This window comes from Neopelma chrysocephalum, unplaced genomic scaffold, assembly GCF_003984885.1.
Source record: "Neopelma chrysocephalum unplaced genomic scaffold, ASM398488v2 Primary Assembly neopelma1_104, whole genome shotgun sequence".
Classification (NCBI taxonomy): domain Eukaryota; kingdom Metazoa; phylum Chordata; class Aves; order Passeriformes; family Pipridae; genus Neopelma; species Neopelma chrysocephalum.
This window is the reverse complement of record NW_020897768.1, coordinates 1,513,554-1,526,533: the sequence shown is the minus strand read 5'-3', so window position 1 is coordinate 1,526,533 and position 12,980 is coordinate 1,513,554. Positions and strand designations below refer to the sequence as shown.

At 37.3% G+C, this 12,980-nt stretch overlaps 1 protein-coding gene across 11 annotated transcripts in view; it reads left to right on the top strand.

Moving 5' to 3' along the window:
- DST (dystonin) overlaps positions 1-12,980 on the top strand; it is a 305,079-nt gene that overhangs the window by 114,363 nt on the left and 177,736 nt on the right. For all 11 annotated transcript variants that reach the window (XM_027695988.1, XM_027695993.1, XM_027695999.1 and 8 more), the window contains 2 exons: positions 882-959; positions 3,328-3,420. In XM_027695988.1, coding sequence (XP_027551789.1) covers positions 882-959; positions 3,328-3,420 — 171 coding nt within the window. The remainder of the gene's footprint in view (positions 1-881; positions 960-3,327; positions 3,421-12,980) is intronic.

Sequence of the window (12,980 nt, the reverse complement as noted above, 5' to 3'; positions counted from 1 at the left end):
GCTGTTCTCTAGCAATTATAGTCTGCTTCAGTTTATTGCTGTGAACGTTTGTGAAAAATCTGAAATAAGGAAGAATAGAAGGATTTGGATATGATGGTGATGATATAAGTTTAACTGCTTTCCCATGCTGATCTGTGACAGCTAAGTATGAGTTTTCTGTGTGGTTCTTCTTCTTGGTAATTTCACACTAACTGCATGCAGTTTTGCCATTTTTTCCATTAACACATCGCTTGTGCTTATTTTACAGTTTTTTTCTTGATGGTTTTGACTTTGCTTTGGGAAGAGTGATTTGTTAGTTTTTATCATGCTTTAAAATATTCTACTCAAGTCAAGAGTTTAAACTTAGACTCTAAGTTTAAATATGTTGTATTATTCTGTTTGGAGGAAGATACTATCTTTATTAGATGCTTTAAATAAATATGTATAGATATCATAGTGATTATGCAGTCATACCATTAAGCCATGAAGTTGCATACAGAGGTAAGCTTTTCCATCACAGAGTTTATCAGAGCAATGTAAAGGTCCATGACATTACTTATGTTTTACTTTGCTTAGTACATTGTGAATATTTTATAATAATAAATTGCACTTTAGTTTCTGTAGGTAGTAGCCCTCTTGGCCTTAATAGTACTTTACAGGGAATGGTTATCAGTCTACATCGATCAAAGTTGCAGTTGGGAACCACTGATCTCTCTTGCTATCTACTCCGCTAAAAAACTTCAACTACAGTTAAAAAAAAAATATTCAAAGCACACTTTTCCACCAAAGGTATTGATTTCATTAAAACTGCAGTGCTTCAAATGTTCTACATGATATCTTTTAAATCAGACTGTTCTTTTGTCTGATGAGAAAATCTCACAACTATTGTTTTCCAATTTTAGCCCCGAGAAAAAGGTCGGATGCGTTTTCACAGACTCCAGAACGTCCAAATTGCACTGGACTATTTGAAAAAACGCCAGGTATGATGAAAATTTAAAAAAAAATCATAAAAATTTTGTCACCTACAGCTAATAAATAGAAAATATGTCCTACTTTGACTTTTATGCATGTTGTGTAACAGCTGCTTGTGTAGGCTTGGCTTTATGTCATACTTGAGATGGATAAGCGAGATGTGGCAAAGGTAACTTTGCACCACCCTTCTCTGAGCAATAACAACACACTCTGTGTGATATATGGTATTAAAGAGGAGAAAATTATGTGTGAGATCCTAAGAAGTTGCTTATAGTAAATTTAACTGTCTTTCATGCTGCCCAGACACTAGCTGGTATGCAGTTTTGTTCAAAGTCTAATTTATAGTGCAAAATGCAGATTCAAGGAAATTAGAATGTTGTATGGGAATTCCTTATTTTGATTTTATTTGTTTTGGGAAAATCTCAAACCTTGATCCCAATGAAAGCAAAACTGGTCCTATAGAAAGGCAGCAGAGTTAGCTGGGCTGTGGAAGATTCAGTCTTCATTTCACCTGTATCTCCTTTAAGCCAGACACTTGAAATCCACACTGCTAAGTGGTTTTCTGCTACTGCTTTTAAATTCTTTTAAATGCTTACAGCATTCTTGCTTTCTCCCTTCACAAAACAGCAATTTAAAAAATATCCAAAATATGGAAGGAAAAACTGTTCCTCCCTATCCATCCCATCCCATTCCAATGAATTGACACTGAAAATCTGCTTTTTGATTGGTTGATATAAAAAAATAATTATTTGCTACTTCAAATGTTTGAATTTATCTATGGTTAGCAAACCATAGATAGATACTTAGTTTGGTTATAAAACCAAATGTCCTTTTGTATTTTGAGTGAAATTGCAAACTTGTCTTTTGGGTCGCTGAGTATGTGTGTACTAAGAACTCAATCTCCCTTTGCTGAGTTCAAAGCAAACTTTTCCTATTAACCTAAGTGAGCCACTGAACAAATAACACTACAAAGTAAATGAGTGGCTACTTGAAATGATGGTCACACTGGTATTTTTATGCAGCAAGACCTCAGCAATTGTGCTGCACCATGCCTTATTTATGCACGGCAGACCATGTATATTAAAATGCAGGAGATATAGGATCAGATCACCCCCATGTTTATGAATGTGTGTGTTGATAGGAACCACAAGACTCCATTACACAGCTGTTGGTTGTGATCTGAGGATTTTTGTGTTTTCTTTATCCTTATGGTTTTGTGAAGATGACTGTATTCTAGAGTACAAAATGCTTGTAGGGCTTTGGCCTTCTTGGTAAATTGTCAGTGGGACTTGCAGTTGATTAGTTTCAGCCCTCTGGTAGGTGTTTCTAAACCATATTTAGGAGGTAACTTGCTCAGGTTGGCTGTATAACCTCCAAAACCAATGCTTTACTGTGATTGTAGGGCAGAGAAATCCTACATATTGATAATTTTGAAACCTGACTTGAGAAATAGACCAGAACAGACTGTGGAATACACTGTCTTTCTTGCAGATAGAGTGGTTTGCCAAATAGTTAAGATTTTGTTGCAAATCAAGAGGAGGACATGCCTTTGCTCATTCAATTGATAACAGGGTATATGTTCAAAAGCATGCGCATGTAACTTTACTAATGTCGGCATAAAATGCCTTTTAGCTGAGTCATCTTTAACTGCTAGGCTATATGGATACATAATACAAATAGAGAAATTAAATTAATTATTAAAATATGACAAAGAAAATGGAATTATTGAACTCACTCTAAGTATGAGGTTATGGGAGTGGCAATAATAGCAGCTTTTGTTTTCATCCTGTTAACCATTTCTTGTTTATAGCACTGTGATTGAGTACAGCATCAGAAGTGATAATAATTGTTGTCATTAAGCCCTTGGTTATTTAAATGTGATACTAAATTCTTAGTTTTATTAATCCAGAGCATTGTGTTTTAGTAGGCCAGTTCTCCTGCTGCTGAATTCTTCCTCTGGCCCAGGAAAGTGTGGGGTGGAAGGAAGACAGTAGTAACTTCCCAGGGCTTAGCACTGCGCTGGGACTACTATACCAGCTACAGATCATTATGTTCTTGTTATCTTTCCCTGCTTTGTCATACCTTCTCCTTTTGACAAGAACGAAGGAAAAGGGTATTTGGCGTGGGGAGAAGATCTGCTGGCCTAGTGACAGCTGAGGATCATCTCAGCTTGATGTGAGTGGGAGAGGGCAATTCCTAGCGGGCTGCTTAGAGCCAGAATGCAATTCCTTTATGCTTTTGAGAATTAAAAAAACCCCAACAGAGTAGGCTCAGGAAGTGAGTAGTGCATCCTTTACAATCATACCTGTGTAACACAGTATGTATTTGTGGCATATTTATTTCAATTTTGTCTGTATTTTCTTTCTATGATGGCAGGTGAAACTGGTTAACATCAGAAATGATGATATAACAGATGGGAATCCCAAATTAACTTTGGGGTTGATATGGACCATAATTTTGCACTTTCAGGTAAGCCTAGTTTTGCTTGACAGTATGTTTTTGGTCATATTCTTGCATACAGTTATGATGAATGCATCCACTTAGACAAGACTTCATAGATTATGTCTCTGCTTTAATATATATTTGAAGGTTTTGATGATGTATCTTATTTTATAATGTAAACTGAACCTCAAGATGTTTGTCTGCTAATTGCCTTTGTGGAGTGAGAGAAAAATAGCTTCAGTTTTGAACATCATTAAAGACAATAGTTGCTGTATTCCTTCCAGCTTTTGGACAAACGGGTCTTGTTTTATTCCATAGACTTCTTTTGATGTGTATTAAAATATATTAAAAAGTTTTAAATAATTTTTTTTCCATTCAGGATCTGAATTTCTCTGTTGATATGAGTATTTTAGCAAGCAGTGCTTTCAGCCTCTTAGAGCAGTTGGTAACACATCAGCATTTGTTTCTAGCCCCAGTGATGGTAGTGCAGGTCACACTAGGTGGCACTCTGGTTGTTGTACACTGGTGGGATTGTGTACAGTATAATGCAGCCTTACAGTGTGTGGTGTTAAATTGCTCCTCAAAATGAGGCTTTCATAATGGCCATGGCTGTCGATGATGTAATTCAGATGACAGATAATTCCCATTTAGTGACTGCAGCATTGTTAGCGATAAACTCCCTGCACTGTTGGATTTTAAAAGATCAGAAATTTACACAATCACACAGAAAAAGCATGGTTCGCTTAAGAATGTTCCACACTGGATTTATGACTGAAAAAGAATTTCTTAAAAAGAAAAACCCAGAAAGGCTGTTAGGATCTAATGTGCCTTTCTGCAGATCCTAATGAGGAGCAGAAACGTGAATAGGGACAGTGGGGCCCTGGTTTAAACAGGGTGTACAGCTTAGCCCAGCCCAGCATATGGGGTAGAGGAGAAACCACTAGCCACTCACCAGTAGCAAAGACTGAGAGCTCCCCTAATTGTGTCAGTCTTTGCTTCCACATAGTTATATGGAGAAAAAAAAGACTGGGTTTAAATATATTTAAGTATGACCTACAGAATTAGGCAGTGATTGAATGTTGCTGTATTTTAAGAAATACAGATTATTAGCAACTTCCTAATAGAAGCTATTAGTGGAATTTAAGCTTTACTTAATGTATATTTTATCTTTCTGAACCTGATTAATAGGTTTTTGCAGAATTGAAATTGTGTTTCTCTCACTAACTGAAGCGCAGGACATCTGGCACAATTTTGGGTGCTTATAAAAAGTAGTGAAAGTTAGAGCTACTACTTAGTTACAGTTGTAAAAATTAATGAAAAGGAAAAACATTTATATAAAAGAACTAGTTTAGGTGAGCTGGTGTAACAAGGATTTTCTCCTGTAAGGTATCCAGCTCCATATGAAATATGTTGAAGCATTTAGATTGTAGCTGAAACACACTTACTTCACTATATCTTGACCACAATAATTGCCAATTAAATGTCTGCAAGTACAATTCAGATCTTACAGATCTATCAGAATAGACTATTTCAGTTGGAAGGGACATACAATACCTGACCAATTTAGGGCCGATTAAAAATTAAAGCATGTTGCTAAGGGTGCTCTCCAAATGCCTCTTAAATACTGACAGGCTTGGGGCACCAACCACCTCTCTAGGAAACCTGTTCCAGTGTCTGACCACCCTCTCAGTAAAGAAATGCTTCCTGATGCCCAGTCTAAACCTCCCCTGGCACAGTTTTGAATCATTGCCACGCCTCCTGTCACTAGATAACAGGTAGAAGGGCTCAGCACGTCCCTCTCCACTCCTCAGGAAGCTATAAAGCAACGAGGTCACTCCTCAGCCTCCCTTTCTCCAAACTAGGCAAACCCAAAGTCCTCAGCCATTCCTTTTAGGACATACCTTCCAGCCCTTTCACCAGTTCTGTTGTTCTCCTCTGGACTCATTCAAAGACATTAGAATCCTTTGTAAACTGTGGGGCCCAGACTTGCACACAGTTCACAAGGTGAGGCCGCACCAATTCTGAGTGCAGTGGGATGATTGTGTTTGATGTACACCAGGAAGGGGTTTTCCCTCTTGGTGATCAGTTTTTAAACAAAATAATATCTTTAAAAAATTGTGAAAAAATAATTTCAAGAATGAGTAGTGGTTCTTGACTAAATATTAAGCTTCATTAGTAAATATGAAATAACTGAAGAACAGAATTTTAACAAAAAATATTTTCTGTCTTTTTGCTGTTAATGGCTGCAGTGCCTACACTGAATGCAGAAGGGATTTGTAAAGTGAGGTAAGGGGCACCCTCTGCACTAGTCTGTGCCTGCGTGACACTTACTGCTGTACCACTTCTTTTGAAGAGTATGGTGATCTGGTGTCAGTCATTGACACCTGTACATGGTCAATTCAGGTTCAGAATGTGAAGTTCAGAAGAATGTGCATACTTAACACCTCATGTATTTTTTTTATCTTCACTTAGATTTCAAATGAGGGAAAAATCTGAACAGAAAAGTCTAACAGCAGAGTCTTCACAAAGAGATAAAAGCTTCATGATAATAACTGTGTATTGTTAATGTAGTGTGCATGGATTAATCCTCTAGTTATCGGGAAAGTTGTGATCAGATTCAGTTTGACATTAAGACACATAAGTCCAAGTGCTTATGGGGAGCTATGTTCTTATGAATTAAGTGTCTAAATTGTCCCTATAATCTGATAATCTGAACCTTGAATAATCTGAGATTTAGTCTATACTATTTAGTCTATTTAGTATAGCCTAGAGAGTGAGTCAACTAACTAGCTACTAGAGGTTCCTTCTGTTTGACTAAACATAAACGTTTGTGTCATTGGAGATTTGTGAGACAGCCATGCAAGTATGAGAAACATGACATAGGTCTTATGGGAAACCCACTCTCATCTGGGAAGAGGCAAAGCAGGGAGGATAAACTGCTTCTTAAATTGTGGTAAACATGTTTAGCAGTGGATTTGATGCCTGGAGGGTTGGTGGAGCACTTCACATCACTTGAAGTAGATGCCTAGAGCACTTACGGAGCTATTCAGTTGTCCAGCACAGGTGCTTAGTGTGTTCTGATGTGACACGTCATATCCAGTACCATATGCAGTGGGAAGCAGGTTTCCGTAGGTCTTGTGCTGTATATGCTATCCCCATGTAGAAATCTTAGGTAGTTTTAAGTGTTACAAATGTTCTAGATGGTTAATTGACTTTCTCCTTATGTCTCTGATTCAGGTGTGGAACAATGCTGTTCAATCAGCTGATTGTACTACCAAGATCCCCAGGGCTTTTGATTTAGTTTCCTAGAGACAGGTGGCATTTGAGTGATATCTGAGGTGTGCTAGACTATCCAGGATATGCATGAGGGGTTCTCTGATGAGACACCAGACCTGTGAGAGAGCCATGCTCTTCCAGACCTGTAGCTGGGAGCCAATTGGGATATAGGAGGATATCTCAAAGAGTTTCAGAAGCCCATGTTGAGGAAACTAAATCCTGCCCCTAGTGGATAAAATGGTGTCTTCAAAACCTAGCTAGCATGTAAACATGAATATGTAGACACCTGTGCTGGGGTGTCTTAACCTGAATTACCCCTTAAATTTTTTTTAACATTTGCAAAGGTAATTAATTTCTCAGTGAGTGTAAGAAACTGTTTGCTGTGTGATGTTACTGGCTCTGTTGCACATCATTTATGTGTATTCTAATAACACTGCAATCTGGGAAGTAGTCAAGATGCCAGAGGGTTTTTTTGGCTGTTGTTTGTGGCTTATTGATTCTCTGAGTCATTGTCCTTATCTGGAGGATAATATTTCCTCAAAAAAGAAAATCCCTCTGATTATTGGAATGAATTTAGGAATGATTTAGGGGAAAGACATGATGAACAAAAATAAAAGATAATACACATTTGAGGATTATGTTTCTCTTGCATCTGAATTATGTCTAAAGATAGTTATAGCTTTGTGACTTGGTACCCATAATTAGGTAAATACAAATGTTGTTCTGAGTTACACCACTGACTTCTGCAGTTACACAAATCCAGAAATTGTACATTCTTCTGTGTCCCAAGTAATTACATAAAAGATACGGAAAAGATGGTGGTTTATTGAGTTGAGTATGTTATAAAATAATTTGTCCTGTGGATATTGAAAAACCCCAAGACATGTATGTTGCTAGGATTTAGGCAAGCTTTCAAAGTATGCATTTAATATGCTTGTAATAATATGTGGGTTAGTTTAAATTCAGTTTCATAATGTAGTAAGTGTTGTAAGTTTTTTTCCTGGCACCTGTAGAACATGCTAAATCAGATTACAGTATTTTGTATAATCATAAGCTGTAAGTATAAGTATCCTAATTAATACTCTAATGGACTCCTTCAACACCCAGTATATTTTCACTGATGACATTGGAGATGACTAACTATAAATGGAAGCAGCATTTGTCCTCAGTATGTAACACAATTTTAGTAAGATTTAATTTTGGTAAAAATTGATGATAATTTCTTTTCAAACCACTGCAAGCATTGTTTAGTTTAACAAATGTTAAATATTTAGAATAATTTTCACTTGGTTGAAAAAAGCATGCCAAACCAATGTGAAACTTTAAACTTCTAGCCACCTACAATTAGTCCTTTGTGAAGTAAGGCCTTAAAAAAATTCGGAAGCTTTGAAGTCATGACTCAATAGACTTCTTCTATTTCAGTTTCATCATCATTTGCCAGCTCGGAAACTGCTGTGAAACATGTTTTTCCCCACTCTCTCTTTCAGGCCTCCTTGGGGCACATGTAACCTCTTCACACTTCTCTTGCCAGCCAGATAATCCTTTTTTTTTTTTTGCTGCTGACTTTCCATAAACCTTTGAGAAAAATTTATTCTTGATCAGTCTGCCCCCAAACAGTCTATTCATTTGGTCCAACATCAGCAGTTAAACTTTTACCAGTGTTGAGCAACAAGGTGAGAAGGGTAGATTTGCTTACAGATGACTTGGCTGAGATAAAGAACAACTTCCCAGCCCTTTCTCAAGTTCCTGATACCCCTTTCTGCAGATAGATTTTCAGAGCCTGCGATGCAGGTAGTAGTTTTGCAGCACTCTTGCGTTGGTCATGAAGGTTGTGGCCTTCATGCAGGGTGGCCAGAGGAGGAGACAGCTCAGCTGTGGTGGCCTATTCCAGTAAATGATATGCAGATGACGGAGGAATAAACTGATGTTCTGGGACCTGTACACCTTCCTCTGCTTCAGCAGCTCTGCTGTTAAATCCTATGTTAGGCGTCACCATTCAGTGGACATGCTGCTTTCTTTCCTGAGATGGCCATGTATAGTTGAGAGATCTGGGTCTGGCCTTCACTCACTGTTCTCCTGGCAACCATTTCTGCTCGCCACAGATGGCCGGTGGCAGCTGACTAAATCTTGCCCTGCCCGAGCTGTGTGCCCTGCAGACCAAGGATTGAAGTTTACTCTGCCTTTGCTTTAAAATAACTAGAACAGTTCTAGATTTGATCTTCTCAAAGATTTAAAGGTGGAACTATGTGGCCAGTTGTCCAGTCTATAAGTCGTTGTAGGATAAAGCGCATTCCACCTGGGAGCTGCAATTACCTGTCATTAGCCATTGCGGAAGCATTCCCCACCATTCAGCATTTGGTAGAGTATACTCTCATGGTATTTTATTTCTCAACTGAACTCCTAGTTGTCTCTTTTGGAATTCTTCAACAATTTATTAAAAATACCCAAACATGCTAACCCTCAAGTAAGACAACAAGTTCTTGGAATTTCTGAGGCTCATCTGAAGCACGGCAAGGGTGAGAAGCGTTAAGAGTCCTTAATGCCATAAAACTGCCAAGGAGCAAATTCCTCTTTTTGTAAGCCATCTCACTGGATATAAAACCTCTCCTGTTGATGGTTCGGCTGAAAGCTGAAGAGCTCTTTCAGAGTTTGAGTAGTGGTTGCCAGTACAGCTCAAACAGCTCCAATTATAATTGTTTATGCTGGCAAGCCTTTTTTTTTTCCTTGTTCTCTGTCTTGTGTACTTTAATTTTCACTTTCTCTTTGGCTTATGTTTATTGCTCTGTCATTCGGCATGTGACCTTAGGGCTGTGCAACAAAATGCTTGCTGGTTATCTGGTATGCTGCTTTAGTACCATGAAATGATATGCCCCATTTATGCTAAATGCTCCATTGCTTTTGCTATGTTGCATAAACACACAAAAAAGGAGGGTAAAGGGATCTTAGATACAAGGCTACCTGAAATGTGTTCCTAGGAAGCTTTTGGTAAAAGATACCTGGCATGATTTGATTGACAAAGTGGAATAACTTCTCCTTTACAATAATTGCTAACTATTTGAGACCAATGATAAAGTATAAATTAGCAGTGTACAAAGGATGAATGGTCTCATCATTTTGCAGACTAACAAATACAGATATTCAACAACATTGCCACTATAATGGGTAATGCACCTGTCCTATGTTAAGAACATAATGCATCTCCCAGTCACAGATGTGCTTGACAAATTACAAATATCTATGGTTAAATGCAAACCCATACAAATCAGCGTGAGCTATTTCATGTCTCAGTGTTAATCTTTTGTTTGCCATGTCTTAATCTTAACCTCTTGCTTGTGATTAAGCAGTCTCTAAGGTCAAATTGCAGACAAGTGTTGGTCTAATCCTTTATTCATGTTATACTTCTTAGGGGGTTTTGTGCCAGAAAAAGTTTTTCGCTAATCTCCCCATAAAACTTTGCAGCATTGGTGGGTATAAGTTTGTATCTTTGGGGATTTTGTTTAAAAAAAAAAAAAGGAAAAAAAAGAAAGAAACAGAACAATCCGTATTTGTATTTGTAACAGCTTTGATCATCTGGATCTTTGGCTTAAACTAGTGCTGAGCTTCTATTCAGTTCTAGTCAGGTGTCTAAGACAAAGCCTTTGGTGTGGTCTTTGCTATGTTGTGATGGTTCTCATAGGCTTCAGTGGTAGTGTCTTTTGATGCTTTAGAATATCATGTGTCTATGCTCTAGCAGACAGGTTTTAGAAGAAATTTCAATTTCTCTCTTCTGAGTGTGCAGTGTAATCCTGTTACCTCTGTCTCTTTCCTTTGGATATATTGCTTTATAGAATTTCCGTTAGCTGAAAGTGGTCATTTTGTCTTTAGTTACTCACACTTTCATTTATCATCATCTTCCCTTAACATGGAAATTTATTTTGCTTAGGGTTTTTATATAAAAAAACTCACAACTGATAAAAATGTAATTTATCAGTTCTGTTGTCCCTGATCTGTTCAAGAGCACTTTGGTTTAAGTTACTTAAAAAGGTCATCATCATGGCTAGGCTTCGCGAACGAAGATTTGGGAAGGGCTCTACCCATGTAAAGTGACTATAAAGGTAAGGCAGGATTGTTGGGAGCACTGGTCCTATAACTAGTGTTTCAGAACTGATTCTTTTATTTTTGCTGTCTCATTTTTTTTTTTAAATTCTACTTCAGAATCACCCAATCTTTTTAAAAATTGAATTACCTTCTCTCAATGAAAAGTGTTCAAAATTTAAGGTGTTAATGAAAGAGGATATGCAAGATCAGGGACTTTCTAAATTACTGATTGCTTTACAAAATGCGATAGTCAGCTGTAAAATAAAAATATGTGTTTCTTCTGACCTATCTTGAATTAGGTTTGATTTGAAATTTTTTACAACAGTCAGCGTGCCGCTGAATCTACAGGACTTTGGACGTAACAGAGAGTGCTTTAGGAACATTTTCTCTTTGAAGGAAGGTGGTATAATGCTGACTGTTAAGCAGATGTAAACAATTTAAAGGAAATACATATCACATCACACTCCATTAAAGCTCAGTTAAATAGTCTAATATAGAAGCCTCGGTGCTCATGTGTATTGATTTAAATATATACTTGCTTTGAAAATTTAAATTTTGAAGTATTTTTAAGCAAGTTCTTAACCCCTGTGAAGTTTGTGGAGGGCGAACACAGGCCATGTACTTGTGGTAGGTTGTTTAGATACATTTTCAATAAGACAGCATGAGGACTTGCAGTCGGTCACTCAAATGCTGGACACTTGTCTTTAACATTTTGCATGATTTTTGCTTTACCAAGATAGTATTTTTTTAATATATTTTAATATTATTATGCTATGATCTCTTTAACCGTATCTTATTGTTATTAGACATCTTGTTGTTAAACCAGAAACTATATTGAAATGAAATTAGCCTTGGCCTGTTGCACTGCAAAGTCCTGAATAATCTTTACTGATGAAAGAGAAGAAACAGAAGTATATATTTATGTATAAAAGCCATTTGTTTGTACAAACACAGTGATGTAGTTCACAAAGTTTTTTTTTTAATGTATTTTTCTGTTAATTAAGAGTGGCCACATCAGAACCCGACTCAGGCTCATGTGGAAGTGTGCTTCAAATCAATGAGTCCTCTGGCCTTAGCTGAAAGTCACTTTTCCAAAATAATTTTTCTAAGCTATCTAGAATACAGCCTTTTCATTTTCAGTAAAGGGACCAAATATTATAAGTGCATCTGTATATTGAGCATGCTACAAATACAAATTGAGGTAATGAAAGAGTCATATCATAAATGTCTACTTTGAAAAGAAACATGTTAGCATTGTGCTTGTACATAACTGCCCATCTGTCACTGTATTCTGTAGTGTTACAGTACAAAATTTTCTAAGCATTACTGTCAAATTTTACCTCAGTGCCCTGCGAGTAGGCAACAGTGAGCAACTGTATTCTGGAAATTCTTTGGAGACACATCCTGGTTCTTTGCTGTATTATTCATTCTAGATCCTGTTAGTAAAATGTGTTAGTAAAACTTCAGTGGAACTGGCCCCTGGGGATAAAGTCTCTGGGTTTCGTTATTGCAATTCCTTTCCAAATAAGCCTGGGAAACTCAATGGTAACACCTGATAATGCCTGGCAAGTCACTTGGCAGTTCTTTCTCAGCATGAAAAATCATACACATCTGCCCTTGTTCATGTGTGCTGGTTTTAGTAGATTTTACATATCCATAACAAAAATGAAGTGGAAGCTTCATTTTTTCCAAACAAAGTATGCTGGAGATTAGACTTGCTTGCATTTTAAAAGCGTGTATTTCTACCTAGTTTTAGGCATAGGTGCTTCTTGGCTGTTACATTCAGAGCTACATAGAAATGCCTTACAGGAGCATGGGAGAAGGATAAAGCTCCATTTTTATAAACAGTAATCTTAAGGTCAGTTTTCTAGACAAATGAGCTTTTATAATTTGTTTCACCTTTATCTACCAGAAGGTTTAACTCTGTTTCGAAGTTTCAGCCCTGGTACGCAGCATCACTGCCCTGAGCAAGCTGTTGTGCTTGTATGATAGCAGTGAAGCAGCAGGTTATTTATAGCTGACAAATCAGTGAAAAATCACATCAGCTGCTGTGAAAACTCCACATACAAATAAAAATTTGACCTCCAGCAAGCTGTCAGAGCAATTTCTGATCCTTCGGTTTAATCTTCCCATTTGTGAATCATTGGATATGCGATAAAAACATATGAAGTGCAAAACAAATCTGCTACCTAAATCCCTGCTATTTACTGTGCTGCTTGCTTTTGGATTTGGAG